A 17,978-nucleotide genomic window follows, 5' to 3' on the forward strand; every position below is an offset into this window, starting at 1 on the left:
AATAACTTGTGAACTCAACAGCTTAATGCCATTTATGACTATTTTTTGACTCTCACAATAATACGGGACAAAGTGCGTCCCTTTTCAGCTCAATACAGGACGATTCCGTTTTTCAAGGGAAGGTTGGCAACCCTAGTTATATTGTCACAATTTTAGATAAAATAAGAAACTTAATCGGGTTTTTATAGCTAATGAGAATTATGAAAAACATGCATGTTTGTCATACCTGTCAAGTTTTGGATTTAAAAATAAGGGTCCCACCAGTCCAACCGAGGTCCAGTATCTTACATTTTAAGACAGATTTACAAAAAATCCAAAATATCTACCTTATCTTTCTTAAACAGAAACCTGCCTTCTTTAACTTAAAATTGTATAAATTAATAGAAAATAATAGAAAGAAAGCAGAACATCCATTCTGTATTAGTGCACATTTTTAGTGCAATAGCAAAACTGCAAACAGAAAGTCTGTAGAAAACTTGTAAACATATTTGTTCCTCAAAGGCCATGACTTTGCATGAGATAAAATGACAACTTAAATTGGTTTTGCCGGTTTCCTTAGCATCTTTTCACTTTCTGTTTTCAGAGCTATCATTATTATTATTATCATATTATTGCTATTGCTATTATTATTATTATTATTACTATTATTATTATCATCATCATCATTATTGTTATTATTATCATTATTATTATTATTATTATTATTATTATTATTATTATTATTATTATTATTACTATTATTATTATTTTGTGTAGACTTATGTTACTTCATTTGTTTTTTTGTATACTATATTCAGTTAAAAGGTGGGCAAGATAAGCTTTATGCTTCAAGCCCAGACCTTTTCGGTCAAAAAATCACAATGTTGACCAGGGAAAAACCTGTGTTATCTTGTTTGTTGATTTTTGTATGTGATTGACCGAAATAAATATTAACTAACTAACTTTAGGCTACAGTTGTAGTAAAACGGGGAAAAAAGAACTTTTTCAAGACTACAGGAAGAAATAAATAAATAAATAAATAAATACAATAAATTAAGGAAAAATAAATAAACGAATGAATGAAAAATAACTCAAGAATTACATGTTTTTTTTTTGTTTTTTTTTTTTTTAAACAAGCTTTATTGAGTAGTTTTCATATTACAACAAACATAAACAGACAGACATACAAAACAGTCATTAATACATAAAAGTACAACAACACAGGAGCCAGGGGGATTTTTAAACAAACACATTAAATAGAGAGCATAAATTAACAGTTTTTACAGCTTTTTTGTTATTTGAGTCAGAGATGGAACTCAAGTATTGTTTGGTTTCATTCTCAAAAATTAAAAAAGGGGTTTTGAATGACTGAATTTGGATTTATGAATATGAAACTTTGCAAGAATAATTATTAAATTGATTACAAAAGATTCTCTAGATTTGTTTCTTTCATTACTGATGAAACCAAACAATACATTTTTCCAATACAGAGTGAAGTCAGAGTCAATTTTATCTATAATAAATCGGGATACATCTTTCCAGAATTTGTTAGTGTAGCAAGTTACTTATGATAGACTGTTGTGATCGAAGTCTCGCGAGACTTGATAACTAGAGCACTGTGGCGGCGAGAGTACGGTAGTGGAGAGTTGTGGGAGGAGGAAGGCTGAGAGTAGACAGGAGCGAGAGCTGGAGTGTAAAACAATAATAATAACTAGCAGACAAGGAAGGAAAATAAATTTTAACCATGGCGTCGGGGGATACCCTGTACATAGAAACGGACGGATCGGAAATGCCTGCCGAAATAGTGGAACTCCACGAGATAGAAGTGGAGACCATCGAGACTACGGTGGTGGGAGAGGACGGGGAGCACCAGCCCATGATCGCCCTGCAGCCGCTGGACGACCCGCACCACCTGCACCCGCAGGAGGTGATCCTGGTGCAGACCCGGGAGGAGGTGGTGGGCGAGGACGACTCCGAGCTGCATGCGGATGACGGCTTCGAGGACCAGATCCTCATCCCGGTGCCCGCCGTGGAGGAGGACTACATCGAGCAGACTCTGGTCGCCGTGGCGGGGAAAAGCTCGTCTGCAGGCCGGATGAAGAAGAGTGGAAGCGGGAAGAAATCCGGCAAAAAGAGCTACCTAAGCGGAGGGGAAATGGGCCGAAAATGGGAGCAGAAACAGGTCCAGATCAAGACTTTGGAGGGGGAGTTTTCGGTGACTATGTGGGCATCTGGTAAGTTATAGTCCTGGGTGAAATCCTGCAAGCAGCTCCGCCGCTTTGTTCTCCGCGGGACGACGCCCAGGCCGAGCCCGCGGGGATTGCACGAAAAATGGACTATTATCGCAACTTTTGGGCACTTAAACTTCATGGGGAATTGTTTTTGTTTTTAAAGGAAGCCATGTTTTATGTGTCGATGGGCGCCGCCATATTTCCCCGGTCGAGAAAGTATGGCGGCCCGAAAAAATGGCGTGTATTTGGCCGAGGAAGATGGCGGAGACGGCGGCGGCTCCGCGAGGCCGCTGTGGCGCAGTTCACTCAGCAGCCGCGCTGCGTTCACGGACCCTCGGACGTTCAGGCTGCTCTATGCTTCCGCGTTAAAGCGACGGCGTAGACAGGAGCGAGAGCTGGAGTGTAAAACAATAATAGCCGATTTAACGCGGAACCATGAATCAGCCTTTACGCTGTTAAGACTGTACGCGGATTCCCTTTATCCTGATAACAATCTTAAACTATGGCCGGGTTATATTGTCACAGTTTGAGATGGGATGAATAACTTAATCGGGTTTTTAAAGCTAATGAGAATTGGGGGGAAAACATGCATGTTTGTCATACCTAGGGTTGCCAACTCCCTGAAAAATAAATAAGGGAAATAAATAATTTAATACGTTAAATTCACGCTCTAACGATGAATAAAACGAATTCCCTTTATCCTGATAACAATCTTAAACTATGGCTGGGTTATATTGTCACAGTTTGAGATGGAATGAATAACTTAATCGGGTTTTTAAAGCTAATGAGAATTCCGAAAAACATGCATGTTTGTCATACCTAGGGTTGCCAACTCTCTGAAAAATAAATAAGGGAAATAAATAAATTTAATACGTTAAATTCACACTCTAACGATGAATAACACGAATTCACTTTAACCTGATAATCTTAAACTATGGCTGGGTTATATTGTCACAGTTTGAGATGGAATGAATAACTTAATCGGGTTTTTAAAGCTAATGAGGATTGGGAAAAACATGCATGTTTGTCATACCTAGGGTTGCCAACTCCCTGAAAAATAAATAAGGGACAGCCTTCACCTTTCCTGGCGTGGTGAATTTTTTTTAGCCCCCTTTTTTTTTTTTTGAGTGAAACGATTTTTTTAACTGTTTGACTCGAACCTGAATTGAATTGGGTGCATATTTTTGAATGCCATGAACACATGGAAAACAAATTATTATCCAGCAATTCACTTTAATACAAAATAACAAAATGAACTGAATAAAATAAGTATCTTTCTTAAACAGAAACCTGCCCTCTTTAACTGAAAATTGTATAAATTAATAGAAAATAATAAAAACAAAGCAGAACATCCATTCTGTAATAGTGTACATTTTTAGTGCAATAACAAAAGTGCAAACAGAAAGTCTATAGAAAACTTGTAAACATATTTGTTCCTCAAAGGCCATGACTTTAGGCTACAGTTGTAGTAAAACGGAAAAAAATAACTTGTGAACTCAACAGCTCAATGCCATATATGACTATTTTTTGACTCTCACAGTAATACGGGACAAAGTGCGTCCCTTTTCAGCTCAATACAGGACGATTCCGTTTTTCAAGGGAAGGTTGGCAACCCTAGTTATATTGTCACAATTTGAGATAAAATAAGAAACTTAATTGGGTTTTTATAGCTAATGAGAATTGTGAAAAACATGCATGTTTGTCATACCTGTCAAGTTTTGGATTTAAAAATAAGGGTCCCACCAGTCCAACCGAGGTCCAGTATCTTACATTTTAAGACAGATTTACAAAAAATCCAAAATATCTACCTGTCAACCACTTACAAACTACAATTATGTTCAGAATCTGATTGCCGACCTTTTTTGACACTGAAATGCTGTGGACACATTCCTGTCTAATTCCTATAATATAGCCTAAATGAAAACACAAATGGGAATTAAAGCACACTTATTTATTTTAAGTATTTTAAGTATTTTCAGTTTAAATACACATTGAAATGCCTCTTCTCTCTCTGGTTGCATCCACCCATCTCTGATTTGTTGTTAAGAGTTTGCTCCCATTGTTGCCACTAACCTCAAGAGAACTGCCACTCGGTACAGCAGGTGGCAGTTCTGAGGTTAATGGAAATTCACTTTGCTGTTTAAAAATTATTATATTATAAAACGGGAAATTTACGGGAAAATACTAATACGGGAGGACGGGGGTAAAATACGGTAGTTTCCCTGTCAAAACGGGAGACTTGACAGGTATGATGTTTGTAAACATACATGAGACGTTCATCTCTATTGAAAAAGTTTTACATTTCAGTAATTAAAAACAATGGAATTTATATACTGACTGCAAATTGACATGTGCTAACTTGTACGTATTTTAAAACCCCTTTTACGTTTTTACCCACAATTTCCTATGCAATGCACTCATGAATTTCTTTGCCTGTAATGGTAACTATTGATCAAAAACTTCTTTTTAGATGACAAGAAAGACATAGACCACGAGGAGCAGATCACAGGAGAAAACTCTCCCCCAGACTATTCTGAATATATGACTGGAAAGAAGCTGCCTCCTGGAGGCATCCCAGGCATCGACCTCTCCGATCCCAAGCAGCTGGCAGAGTTTGCACGGTAGGTGTTAATGTTAAAACCAAGGGCCATTAGCAAATTTAATGAAATAATAAATCTTTTACAACTACTGCTATAATGATATCTTAACTGTGCATTTAGAACGGGTAATAAATCCTGTTTTTGTTAATTGAAGGATTAACGATTAAACCTACTAAGGTGGAGTTAAAACCCAGGAAATGATAGTAACTGTCCAATGGACAAATATTGACAGTTGTGATTTTGACCATTTTCATTCATGTTGCAGAATGAAACCAAGAAAAATAAAGGAGGATGATGCTCCAAGAACGATAGCCTGTCCACATAAAGTGAGTGATGTACTTTTCTCTGTATTAGTATATACACTTGTATACAAAAGACTAACGTTTAATACACAAACCGTATTTACAGAGTTGTGTCTTTTAAGGGCATAGAGACGTAAATATTTTCTAATACTATTATTGATGTACTTTACTGTGTTTTTTTTTTTTTCAGGGCTGTACAAAGATGTTCAGGGACAACTCGGCGATGAGGAAACACTTGCATACCCACGGCCCTCGTGTACATGTCTGTGCAGAGTGTGGCAAAGCTTTTGTGGAAAGTTCAAAACTGAAGAGGCATCAACTCGTACACACAGGAGAGAAACCTTTCCAAGTACGTTTTTTTTTCACCTTCTATGTGATCATTTTCTTCTAGAAAAAGCTGTATATACTGATATTTGCTGCCTCTGTGTTTGGGATTATTACTTGTAAACTTAGCAATTCATATCTGTGATCATGGTTTGAAAAATGCTGGAGCTTTTCCTTTTTTCTTTCTCATTTCAGTGCACGTTCGAAGGCTGCGGCAAACGGTTCTCTCTGGACTTTAACTTGCGCACACATGTGCGTATTCACACTGGAGACCGCCCGTACGTGTGTCCCTTTGACGGCTGCAACAAAAAATTTGCTCAGTCAACCAACTTGAAATCTCACATCCTCACACACGCCAAAGCAAAAAACAACCAGTGAGTCACCCATGAATAAACCGAGCTAGGAACGACGACTGGGGGGTTTACCCCCACCTCCGCTCCTCCACAGAGACTTATGTTCCATGGCCTGCTTTGTTGTGAGACAAGTCCCTTTGTATTCCTGCAACATGAAATCCAGAAAGATAAGATTTTTGTGAACTTTTTATAATGCACATGGAGGTTTGAACAAGGAGCTTGTGACAACCCCCACCCCCTCTTGGCCTGGCCTCCCACACTTGACTCTGGATGGAACATTCAGTGCTTTCTTCTCTAGAAAGATGTTCAATCATGGATCCACACCTAAGAAAAATACATACTTTCGTGTAACTGATTTAAACATGGTTTTTTGCAATATCCCTCAAATTTCAATTGATCATCTACAATAACTTTTTCAATTTTGTACTTTTCTCCCTAGTGTGCATATTGTACACTGTTTGAAATAAGCTTTGTGATAATATACGTACTAAAGTTGTCCTCATAGGTCTTCCCGGAAGAGGTTACAGTCTGTTTATTCCCCTCTTTCTCCTTCATAGGACTATTATGAGGAAAAAGGAGATTGGGTGATCCTTGCATATTTTTCATTTTCTACAATGCAATATCAATATCCTGTGATAATAGCCATGTGATTTCCAATAGTGATAAATGATTAAAATGGTCTTCTCCGTTGCACCACATCTCAAAATGTGTCATTTGTCCCCTCAGTTATAAGTTTGATACAGGTGAGACTTAAGTTAAACAAACCACTTGTTTTAAGGAGAACTTAATTAAATTAGTCTTGTCATCAGGTTATTGATTGTTTAATAACTGGACTTCCCTTTTTAAAAGAGAAATAAGGAAGTAAAAATAGTGATAAGGAATTCGGTGTGCCGTTAGATGTGCACAACTGACAATTACTACAGCAGCATCCAGGCATACATCCACTTTTTTTTTCACCTTTAATCACCAGAAAACCACACAAGCATTCATTCACGTTACACACGTGATTTGAGGTTTTACAGTCAGATAAAAAATGAGTGCAACATTGCTGGTGGGTAGAATTTTGAACCCACACATTTCAACACATTACAGTGCATTTTGTTAGTTCATGGCCACAGAAAAAATCAAAGTAAAATCGTGTTTTAAAAACCCCGTTTTGCCACAATATTCATGTTTTGCTTTATGCACACAAACATTTAAAAGGTGTACACACATCTGTTGTTAAATGAAAGTTGTTCCAAGCTCCCTGCCGAGTAGTGTCACAAAATAGACCTAAAGACTATCAGATGTGATAAATGTTGTATCGTCTTTAAATGTTTTAAAATAGAGTTGGTGTACATACGAAATATTTGTTTCAGAGGTTTCATCACATTTTTATTTAATTGAAGCATAACGCAAATCCTTTCCATTTCAAGTATCAGGTGTTTTGGATATGATGGAAGATCCATGTCAGCAGTAAACTGCAGGAAAAGTTCGCTAAAATCTGTCACAATTCCTGACTTAAAAATGTCGATTTGAAGCTAACAAAAAACCCATTTCACAGAAGATGTGATGCAGCTATCGTCAAAATGATAAGTGGAAATGAGCAAGATGTAAATAATGATTCAAACTTGAACATTTACTTAAATAAATCAAAAGGCAATGGCGTGGAGTGTCGCTATTCCACTGCCCAGCCTTTAAAGTAATTGGTGTTTCAACTTTGATGGATTCTAAATGTTCACTCCGTCAGGAGGGCTGCTAGAAGTTCAGGGTAGTTTGGTGTCCCCCATCCAGTAACTGGGTCCCATGATGGCGCAGCACAGAAACCCTTCCCCTGAACCTGCTCGTCCAGACAGCCAAGGTGACAACCTTCAGTCACCTAAAAAACACAAAAGAAGAATGCAAGATATTTAAAACCAAAGCATGATTGCAAAAAAAAAGAAAAAAACAGGTTTACTGAGTCACCATTTGTAAAGTTATAAATTCAATCAATTCCTTGGATTTACATTTTGCAATATTAACTTGACCATTATGCAAGTCAGTTTGAGTTTTATTGGAATTTCAAGGAGTCAAGAGAAAATGAAAGCCTTTTAACAGCTCCAACTTACGTCAAAAAGGGCCTGTCCTTTGAGCTTGTAGAGGCGTGGGTTGAGGAAGCCCAGGGCCGGCAGCCCCTTCGACAGACGCTGACCATTGATAAGGGAGATCATGCCTCCAACCACAGGGGTCGATGCCTGGACATGTGAGTAAAACATAAAAGCCACAATGACATTAAGGCGATTTAACTTCTCCATCTTTTTCAGCAAGACGGGGATTTAAAAAAATAGATCTGAGACATGTAATCATGTTTGATAGTTTACCGAGGTCCCAGACACCCAGGGGACAGGCACTCTGTTGGAGACCACCCAGTAGTTATCAGACAGGGCAGCTATGTCTGGGTAGGCCCGGCCGCTGGTGTTAAAGTAGGACTTAGGGGGGAGAGATGCTGCGATGGTCTTCAGGTACGCTTGTACTGCGCTCACCTGAGTGAACACAAGTATCCATCAGCACTCGAGTCACATGCACTGATTGGAATCAGTGCTGGGAATTAATGCAATAATCATTACAAACATCTTCTAGCTGATAGGTAACTGATGTGATATTATTACCTGGTAGTTTGGCATGCTGAAGACATTACTGAAACCGCCTCCACTGATGTAATCTGTGACCTCATATGTGACTTTAAATGGGTTCTTGAAGGACGTTCCTCCAACTGTGGTCACATATGGGCTGGAATCAAGAGGTGCTTTTAATATCTCGACATCAGTATATAATGATTTTATTTTTTCCCCGGGTTCTTGTTTTGCTTTACAGATAATCCTGACATCAACCTGGAGCAAATTGTTTTATTTAGAGGTTTACCTTGAGGCTGGAAAACTGGGTCTGAAGGAGTTCTGTTCTTTACCCATGTGTCTGCATCCAGCACCGCTGTCCCCTGAGCAGGACACGTCAACGGGGAAAGAAAGATTGATGATGCAAGTAATGATGATGTGCATCTTACAAATTTGGGGCATTGTTGCCTGCTACAGATGCGTCCACAAAAAGTTTCTCAATCAAGGGACCTTTTCACAAGACATTTGAGCATTTTGTTCTAACAGTCTTGATTAGGTGCTAAAAAAAAAGGAGGTTACAGTCATTGCAGCCCAACCCCCTCCAATTACTGACCAGAGGCAAAGAGCAGGGAGATCCCCCTGACACCGGCCTTCATAAACTCTGTGTTGATGCGCATCATGTATGCTGTTGACAGGCTGTCTTCGTCGTCTCCGTAGCTGATAGTATGAACCCACGGCAGGTCGGACATGTTGCTGAGCAAGACCATCCACTGGAGGAAGGGCTCCTGGGTCTCATGACGGCCTAGAAGGAAAGAAATATTTCTTGATGTAAAAAGCTTGTTTTTTTCTTACTAGGTCACATATCATAACTATATTATACTATACTTTTAAATATTAAAAAGAAAAAAGACGTGACAATACACACAATCAAAGAAAGTCTGATTCATACAGACCTGGATTAGTGAAGACCCATGTGGAGATGTTTGCCCCTGTGCTCATGATGTACTCTACATCCAGACTGGCTTCCAGACCGGCCTTTCCTCCTCCCTGGGTGCCGACCACTCGATCCACCTTAGACAGATGCTGGAAGCTTCTACCAAACATGCTCATAAACTCAGCTAAATCGGCGGGGTGGTAGTACTGCTCCAAGAACTAAAACAGAAAAAAAAAAAAAAAAAAAACGTGTGAAAGAAAAACTAAAAGGCCTACAGGCAATATTTGATAATTTACTACAGCCTGATTTTATGCATACTTGAGCTACAGCCTGGCTGTTGTTCTGAGCCGACCCAACATCAGCGGCTGTCAGGTTGTAGCGAGCTCTCAGGACAGCAGGGGTCACTCCGACGTGCAGCCCCGTATTAGACTGCTGCTGCTTCTTACTGGGGTTCTTCCTCGGAGGTGGAACACGATGAAGACCTCCAACTACGGAAGCACAAAGCCAACAGTATTAGGACTGATCTTTACCCAAATACACAGCAGTAGCTTTACATCTGTGGGAAAGGTGCTAACCGAAATCGAGGTGTTGATGAACGTCGTCATGGACAGAGTAAGGAGCAGAAGACCTCGCTATAGACAGGCCGTCCCTGGAGAAACGATGGAACCTACTTCCTGGAAGCAGCCTTTCTGCAACCCTTAATACAGTAAAAAAAAAAAAAAAACGTTTGTTTTCACATTGTCATATTAGAAACACATGCAATTCTGTCTTAGTTTTTTTTTTTAAAGGCATTTTTCATTATGGAAAATGGAAGTTCTATAAATCCAAGAAAATGTCATTGTTCTTCTTGCTAAAGTATTTAATACCTGCCTGGTGTTTTGGGTACTGTGCTATTTTTTATTAGATTCCAACGAATATGACCATGGTTTCTGAATTTTGGTGGACTTTTTCATAACCACAGAAAGAGGAAGTGTCTCACAAGATGTAAATCTGTGCAGAACTCAAGTAGGAAATATGAACTTTATCTGTGGAAAGGGAATTGTGTAAGAAGAATGAACAATGCAAAAAAAATAGGAGAACAAGTTACTTACTTTGCAGTCATGGTGCACTGTAAAAAGTCCTGAGTGTGAACAGTCAGACAATCTGAAACCCCATGACTCTGCAGCCAGTGACGCACCACCTTCTGTGTGATTTCGGATGGACATACAAGAGAAGCGACTTCTTCCAGGCTGAGATGTTTACCTGTGGAGGAAAAACTGTGTCACTTAGTTTTCAATAAAGCAAGTGTCCAAATTTGATATATATTTTTAGGACTGCCAAAGTACACCCAGAGGCGTACCGTACTGAGCTGAGTCGGGGTCCGACACCAGCCTGAGCGTCTCCTCCAACAGCTGAACATTCTGCTGCTTCAACGCAAAAGTCAGCTGCAGCTCCTCCGAAGGATCAATTCGGCCGACATGAGTCCAGTCCTGTGGTATCCTGAAAAAAGAGGGTAAACATTTTATGAACACTTAAAAAAAAAACAAGTAATAACCATCTTTTTGAACTAAACATATTGTCAGACTCAGTCATTTGATTTGATTTGATTTGATTTGATCTTTATTCATCTTGAACAAAACAAAAAAAAACACACCATGCATCAACAACAATAATAAAGCACAACCAGTTTTGTTCAAGAAGGGACAGGAAGAAGCGAATGCTTATCTAGTCCGGCCCCTTCTTGCAATATAAGAATATCCGATATATAAAAGAATAATAATAGCAATAACAATAATAACAACAATAATACATATATACAGTATATACCCTTCTTCTTGACATATAAAAGTATATCAATAGAAAAGTAATTAAAAGACAAGTGAGTCAATAATAAAAGTATCTAAAACGAAAGGCATCAAGCACAGTAGAGAAGAAAAAAAAGTCAATGAAAAAAAAAAAAAACAATCACCATAATAAAAGTAGCTAAAAAAGAAAGAAAAGCATCATGCACAGTAAGAAAAAAAGACAATGAAAAAAAAATTTGAATAGCCTGATGTTCTTGCAGACCTTCACACTTTCATCAAGATTGTTCCAGAGTGTTATACCATACACTGAAATGCACATCTTTTTCAATGTAGTATGAGCCATTGTCTGTTTAAAAGTGTGTTTATTCCGTAAATCATGAATACCATCTCTAGGTCATTCAGATGTGCTGTTTATGAAGGTTTAAAAAAAAAAAAAAAAAAAGCCACAAACTTAACCATAAATGCCGGGACTGATGGGTTTAAAATGAGCAGTAACGTTGCTGACCTTTTCTTCTGTGTAAACTCCATTCCTAATAATATTATTGCTGAGATGTCATCTTTGATTATAGACATTTAATGCAAATTGGGCCACTCAAGACTGCTCTGTACTATCGAGAAGGCAGCAAAGCTGACTTCAAAAATTAATTAAAAGATTTTACGAAAAGGAAAACCTTGTTTATGGCAGTATAATTAGAATGAAATAGCTTTTACATGTTACTCACAGCACGTCTTGGTCATATTCCAGATATCCACTCCAGGCTGGTGAGGCGAACAACAGCAGGACGGAGAAGGACAGTCTGCTGGGGAGAAAAGCAAGAGACGTTTTAGGAAACACAAAGAGACAAAAACAAACGCGGAAGCTTAATAAAACAAATCATATTACAGGAGCAGCCAGTTTGATCAAGGTCATGACAAAAGCAGTGGCTCTTTTTTTGTAAATAACAATGTGAGTCAATTATGTCACACTGAAATTATTTTAGTAAAAGTTGTTTGTAGCCGCTTTTTGACATTACAGATACACTTTCACTTGGTAGATTCGCAGCAGATATATATGTGGGTCATCACAACAACAACAAAAACGCGTCCCAATATACCAGCGGCGTTATAAGGTTGAACTTTGGCTAATTTCTTCTTTCTTTCCTACTCATATGATAATATTGGTCGTTATTTCAGGCACTCACAGGGTTTTCATTGTGTCCTCTTCTTTCACTGCTCTTTCTGAAGTCAGCTCGCGTGTTATGCAGACGCAGAGTCACGTGACGTTTTCACGTGATCATCCAGACCTTTTTTTAAATTTATTTATTTAATTTGTACCTGTTCGACCCCCATGTGTTTACTTTTAACGTTGTAGTGTTTAAAAAAACAGAGTAGATTAAAATAAAAATACAGACCGCGAAAAAAAGAATTCCTATAGAAATGAATGGCCGAATTTACAGAGAACCAGTGTAAGGCAGGGCAGGTTTATTTGTATAGCACAATTCAACACAAGGTAATTCAAAGTACTTTACATGAATACTAAAAGCGGCAGACACAATTAAACAGTAAACAACAAATACAATGAAATAAAATGATAAGAAAAGGGGTAAAATAATAAAAAGCACAAGTTATTAAAAATAAGGGCAGTAGAGTACAGCAGGTAAGTATTTAATTTAAGAGTACGCTTCAGTAAACAGTAATGTTTTTAGGCCTGATTTAAAGGAGCTGACAGTTGGAGCAGACCTCAGGTCTACAGGAAGTTTGTTCCACCGGTGAGGAGCAGAATAACTGAACGCTGCCTCACCTTGCTTGGTTCTGGTTCTTGGGACACACAACAAACCAGAACCAGATGAACCTCAGGGGTCTGGGAGCTTCATAGGAACTAACGGATCCAGCATGTATTTTTGGTCCAAGAGGAACAGGAGGAACACGGCAGGGATCACCAATCAGTCCTCTTCAGTTTGCTTTGGTTATAGAACCTCTCTCTATTGCACTTAAGTCAAAGTCAAAGTCAGATTTATTTGTATAGCACAATTCGTGCACACAGCAGCTCAAAGTGCTTTACATAAAAACGTTCCAATACAATCAACAATGAATTACAATCAACATCATACAGAACACAATAAAAACATTAACAGTTAGATTAAAAAATAAAGTTAAAAATTTAAATAGAAGTAAGAAATAAAAGCTGAAGGTCAATAAAAAGTGCTGCGGTTTAGCAGCAGTTAAAAGCAGAAGTAAACATAAGGGTCTTTAGCTTAGTTTTAAAAATAGGCAAAGTTGGGGCAGATCTAAGGTCTTCCGGGAGCTTATTCCAGCTATAAGTGGCATAGTGGAAGAAAGCGGCTTGGCCATGCTTAGTTTTGGTCCTAGGAACAGTTAGCAAACCAGTCCCTGATGATCTAAGAGGTCTAGGGGGTTCATAGTGTAAAAGCATATCAGAGATGTACTTAAGTCAAAGCCAGAAATATGTGGGATTCGTAGAAGCAGGTTGACCCACAATTTGTCATTATATGCAGACGATTTATTATTATACATCTAAACTCAAACTCAAACTTTATTTATTTATAGCACCATTCATACATTAAGAATGCAACACATGGTGCTTTACAAGAAGAATAAAATCACACTCATCACACACTCATCACACACTCATCACACACACACACACACACACACACACACACACACACACACACACACACTCAGGCACACCTCCCAGTGTGGAGGACCCCCCTGAGGAAACACTGGAGCTAAAAACTAAAAGATTAAAAAAAAGTAAAAAATGCCTAAAGGTGTAAAATTTTAGAGAAATCTATACAAAACTAAGTAAATAAACACAATGAATAGATGAAAAGACTAGGTAAATGAGATCAGATAAAAGCCAAACTAAAAAGGTGTGTCTTGAGCCTCCTTTTAAAAATATCAACGTTCTCTGCAGCCCTGAGGTTCTCTGGCAGGCTGTTCCATAGATAAGGGCCATAATGGCTGAATGCAGCCTCACCGTGGGTTTTGGTCCCGGTTGGGGGAATGGTTAAAAGGCCGGTGCCAGAGGACCTCAGGGTCCGCGAGGGTTGATACGGTAAAAGCAGGTCAGATAAATAAGATGGCCCAAGACCGTTAAGACACTTAAAAACTAGTGAAAGAACCTTAAAATCAATCCTGAAGCGGACGGGGAGCCAATGCAGCGATTTAAAAAAAAAACCATCTCAGACCCTATTCATGGTCTACCACATGTGTTGACACTTTTGCAAACGTTTGGTGTTTTTTCTGGCTATAAGTTAGATTTTACAAAAAAGTGAGTGTTTTCCTATAAATGCCCAGGCTCGTTCTCTTCAGAATTCTGACATTCCATTTACTATGTCCAGAGATGGGTTTAAGTATTTAGGGATTAATTTGACTCCAACTTTTCCAGAACTGCTTGCTAAAAACTTCACCCTGTTGGTGGATAGGCTAAAGTCGGATTTTCAGAGATGGACTGCCATTAATTTAACACTAGTTGGTAGAATTAACTGTATAAAAATGAATGTTTTTCCTAGATTTTGTTACCTTTTCCAGTGTCTTCCAATTTGTTTTCCAAAGTCATTTTTTCAGTCTATTGATAGGTTTATTACATCATTTATATGGGCTGATAAAACTCCCGGAATACAGAAAACATTTCTTCAAAAACATCGCTCGGATGGAGGCTTGGGATTGCCAAATACAGATATATTATTGTGCAGCTAATTGCCAGAAAATACTATACTGGTATCAGTCATCAGATAATGTCTGGTGTGAAGCTGAAAACAATTCATGTCTTTCAACATCGCTCCTGGCATTAGTAACCTCCAGAGTCCCACTATCCATTTCATTATATTTTTCAAACCCGGTTTTGACTAATACCTTACTTATTTGGCATCAATTCTGAAAATATATGGGTTTATCTCAGTTTTCCATACAGGCGCCCATTTGCCATAATCAGGCATTTACTCCAGCTAACATAGATGCAACCTTCTTGAGATGGAAAAGACACGGCCTTATCAGTTTTAAAGATTTTTATAAGGAAGTGGTTTTCGTAAGTTTCAATGTGTTGTGTGTAAACTTTAATCTTACTAATTCAGACTACTTTATTACAGGTTCGTCACTTTATTTCGACCAATACACCAAACTTTCCAAATGAATCAGAGTCTACCGTTTTGGATGACATGTTTGCACTCTCTCCTAATCTAAAGGGCCTCATTTCTAGAATTCACTCCATAATAATCACCTCACAAGGGGAGAATATTCATGGTAAATTGAAAGTTAAGTGGGATAATGAAATGGGATGGGAGAGACAATTCCAGATGGTATTTGGGAAGAAGCTGTGCGTAGGGTGAATGGGACTACATCCTGTGCACGTTTAGCCTTAATCCAGTTTAAAATCTTACACAGGACGCATTACTCTAAAGACAGGTTGGCAAAGATATTTGACAATATGGATGAAAATTGTAGTAGATGCCATAGTGCCCCTGGAACCTTAACACATACAGTATGTTCTGGTTATGCCCATCCTTGAACTCATTTTGGTTTGGAGTGTATAAAACAATATCTGAAGTAACAGGAATAGAATGTCAGCCTAATATGTATACCTCCATTTTCAGAACCATGCCACTGGATAGTATAAGGATGTCTAGGTTCAAAGATATAATAGCCTTTTCAACATTGATAGCTAGGAGACAAATTCTTTTACACTGGAAATCTTCTTGCCCACCAAAATTATCTGTATGGATGACTGATCTAATGTTGTATCTAAAACTGGAAAAGATAAAATACACTCTAAGAGGGTCCAATGGTCGTTTTTATAATATTTGGAATCCATTAATAAAATATTTTGAAAAGCTCAAGACACTTCCTAAGAGTCCCTGAGGGTAAAGCATGGAAATCTGATGGCCAAGACCTACAGAAGTAAATCGCGTTAGCCTTTCTCTGTATGGTAAGAATATGTGTACATATATGCATATACATTTGTTATGGCTGTTTTGTTACTCTTTAACGGTAGTATTTTTATTTGTCACTATAACTATTATTTTTGTATCTCCTTTTTTGGTGAAGATGTATATAATAATAATTCCTTTTATTTAGACCTTTCAGGTCACCTTACAAGAGATACTGTTATGTGTGGCCAGGTATGGGTTGCTCCCAGTGGTGGACAGTAACAGAGTAAATTTACTTGAGTACTGTACTTAAGTACATATCCAGAGGATTTGTACTTTACTTGAGTATTAGATTTCTTTGGTACTTATTACTCTTACTTGAATACATTTCCAAGACAAATATTTTTACTTTTACTCAAGTAAATTTCTAGGAAGGCTGAAAAGTACTCGTTACTTTCAGGTCTGCTCTTTTTTCTTCTTCCCTAAAATCCTATTGGACACAAGCTGTTTTTGTCAAAGGAGGAGACCTATCACAGTGCACGCTCTCCACTGGGATGTACGTAAAGCGGAAATACGTCAAGCCTCCTCAAAACGATACCGCCAAAGTAGCCTGCGTTTGTCAAGACAGAGCCGCAACAAGTCAAGACAGAGCCGCAACAAGTCAAGACAGAGCCGCAACAAGTCAAGACAGACCGCAACAATGGCTACGCCTGCGTCAGGAGAAGAAAGACAATCAGCTGTGTCGTCTGAGTCTGATAATGAGCCGGACTCGGAGCAGGGACTTTCACAAAATCCTTGGCCCTATCTTAACTCAATGTTTGAGTTCGACAGAGTAAAAAACGAGGGCACAGACAAACCACAGACATTTATTTTCAAATGTTTATTGTGTCTGCCGAAGCAGAACTACCTCTCTGCTTTCAACAACTCAACATCGAATTCTCAGAAACAAGAGTTAAAAGATCCTTAAATTAATTTTGAAAAAATATAGTAATTTACTGATGTGGAAAATAAGAAATTTACTCTTACTGTTACTCTTACTTTTACTTAAAGTAAATTTAAAAGAATTTACTTTTGGATACTTAAGTACCTTTAAAAGCAAGTACTTTTCTACTCTTACTCGAGTAATATTTTGACTGAGCTACTTTTACTTGTAACGGAGTAAATTTTGACCAGTAGTATTTGTACTCTTACTCAAGTACTGGGGTCGAGTACTCTGTCCACATCTGGTTGCTCCACACCTGCAGCTGTAGGTGTGTGTTAATGCTGCCGTCTTCTCCCCCTCTCCTTCCTCTTGGTTCCCTCCTCCACAGGCTGGCAGTCAGTTGGCAATCAGGAGGTTGGGGATAAAGAGGAGGAGGTGGAAGTCCTCTCACTCTCTCTGGGGGCAGCAGTAGCAGGGGAAGGTTTGTTTTGTTTCCCTTTTTGGGGAACAGGTAGCCCTTATTTTTCTTATTTTAGTTTGAGTTGGAGATTGGTGGTAGTCCTGATTTGTCGGTTTGTTTTAGGTTAACGGTTTACCTGGCTTTTCTATTTTTTCTTATTTAGTGGGGAAAGTGCATAGTTCGACGACCCATCGCGTGGCTGGCCCTGTACTTACCCCTCTTTTGTTCCTTTTGGCTGGGATCTCCATCTCCTTTTGGTTCATTACTTTTGGGTTAACCCCTTTCCTTGTTTATTTTTTATATGTGGTGGTCTCATTGAGCCTAATTGTTTACTTTTATGAAGCCGTAACACAAACACATTATATAAAATACAGTTAATACAAAAGCAGAGAAATACAGTACAAAAAAGCTGCAACAGACAGCATAAACAAAGTGCATAAACCAGGGGTCGGTCCAAAGTCGGTCCTCGAGGGCCGGTGTCCTGCATGTTTTAGATGTTGCTTAGCATAATCACACCTGATTCTAATTAATGCAAGACTCTATTAATGACACAGCCATGTCTGTCAGGCTGCGTTAAAGCAGAGAAACATCTATAACTTGCAGGACACCGGCCCTCGAGGACCGACTTTGGACACTGCTGGCATAGACCAA

General features: G+C 38.5%; 2 protein-coding genes across 3 annotated transcripts; one reads left to right on the forward strand and one right to left on the reverse strand.

Moving 5' to 3' along the window:
- Positions 1–1,602: 1,602 nt before the first annotated feature.
- On the forward strand, positions 1,603–6,482 carry yy1a (YY1 transcription factor a). The gene is made up of 5 exons (XM_061743027.1): positions 1,603–2,213; positions 4,681–4,831; positions 5,076–5,136; positions 5,303–5,461; positions 5,632–6,482. Exons 1-5 carry the CDS (start codon positions 1,724–1,726, stop codon positions 5,812–5,814), a joined length of 1,044 nt encoding a protein of 347 aa, XP_061599011.1. The 5' UTR covers positions 1,603–1,723; the 3' UTR covers positions 5,815–6,482.
- Positions 6,483–7,137: 655 nt separating this feature from the next.
- tpp1 (tripeptidyl peptidase I) lies at positions 7,138–12,339 on the reverse strand. 2 transcript variants are annotated; one of them, XM_061743026.1, is made up of 13 exons: positions 12,259–12,339; positions 11,800–11,874; positions 10,633–10,772; positions 10,385–10,535; positions 9,869–9,990; positions 9,612–9,781; positions 9,313–9,511; positions 8,973–9,161; positions 8,670–8,742; positions 8,417–8,537; positions 8,129–8,290; positions 7,877–8,002; positions 7,138–7,647 (listed from the first exon to the last, which is right to left on the reverse strand). In XM_061743026.1, the coding sequence occupies exons 1-13, from the start codon at positions 12,267–12,269 to the stop codon at positions 7,507–7,509; spliced, it is 1,680 nt and encodes a 559-aa protein (XP_061599010.1). In that variant the 5' UTR covers positions 12,270–12,339; the 3' UTR covers positions 7,138–7,506. The 2 variants fall into 2 exon arrangements, with proteins under 2 accessions (XP_061599010.1, XP_061599009.1); XM_061743025.1 differs by having other exon boundaries at positions 11,800–11,877; positions 12,259–12,314.
- Positions 12,340–17,978: the final 5,639 nt, after the last annotated feature.

Source organism: Cololabis saira, chromosome 16, assembly GCF_033807715.1.
Source record: "Cololabis saira isolate AMF1-May2022 chromosome 16, fColSai1.1, whole genome shotgun sequence".
NCBI lineage: Eukaryota > Metazoa > Chordata > Actinopteri > Beloniformes > Belonidae > Cololabis > Cololabis saira.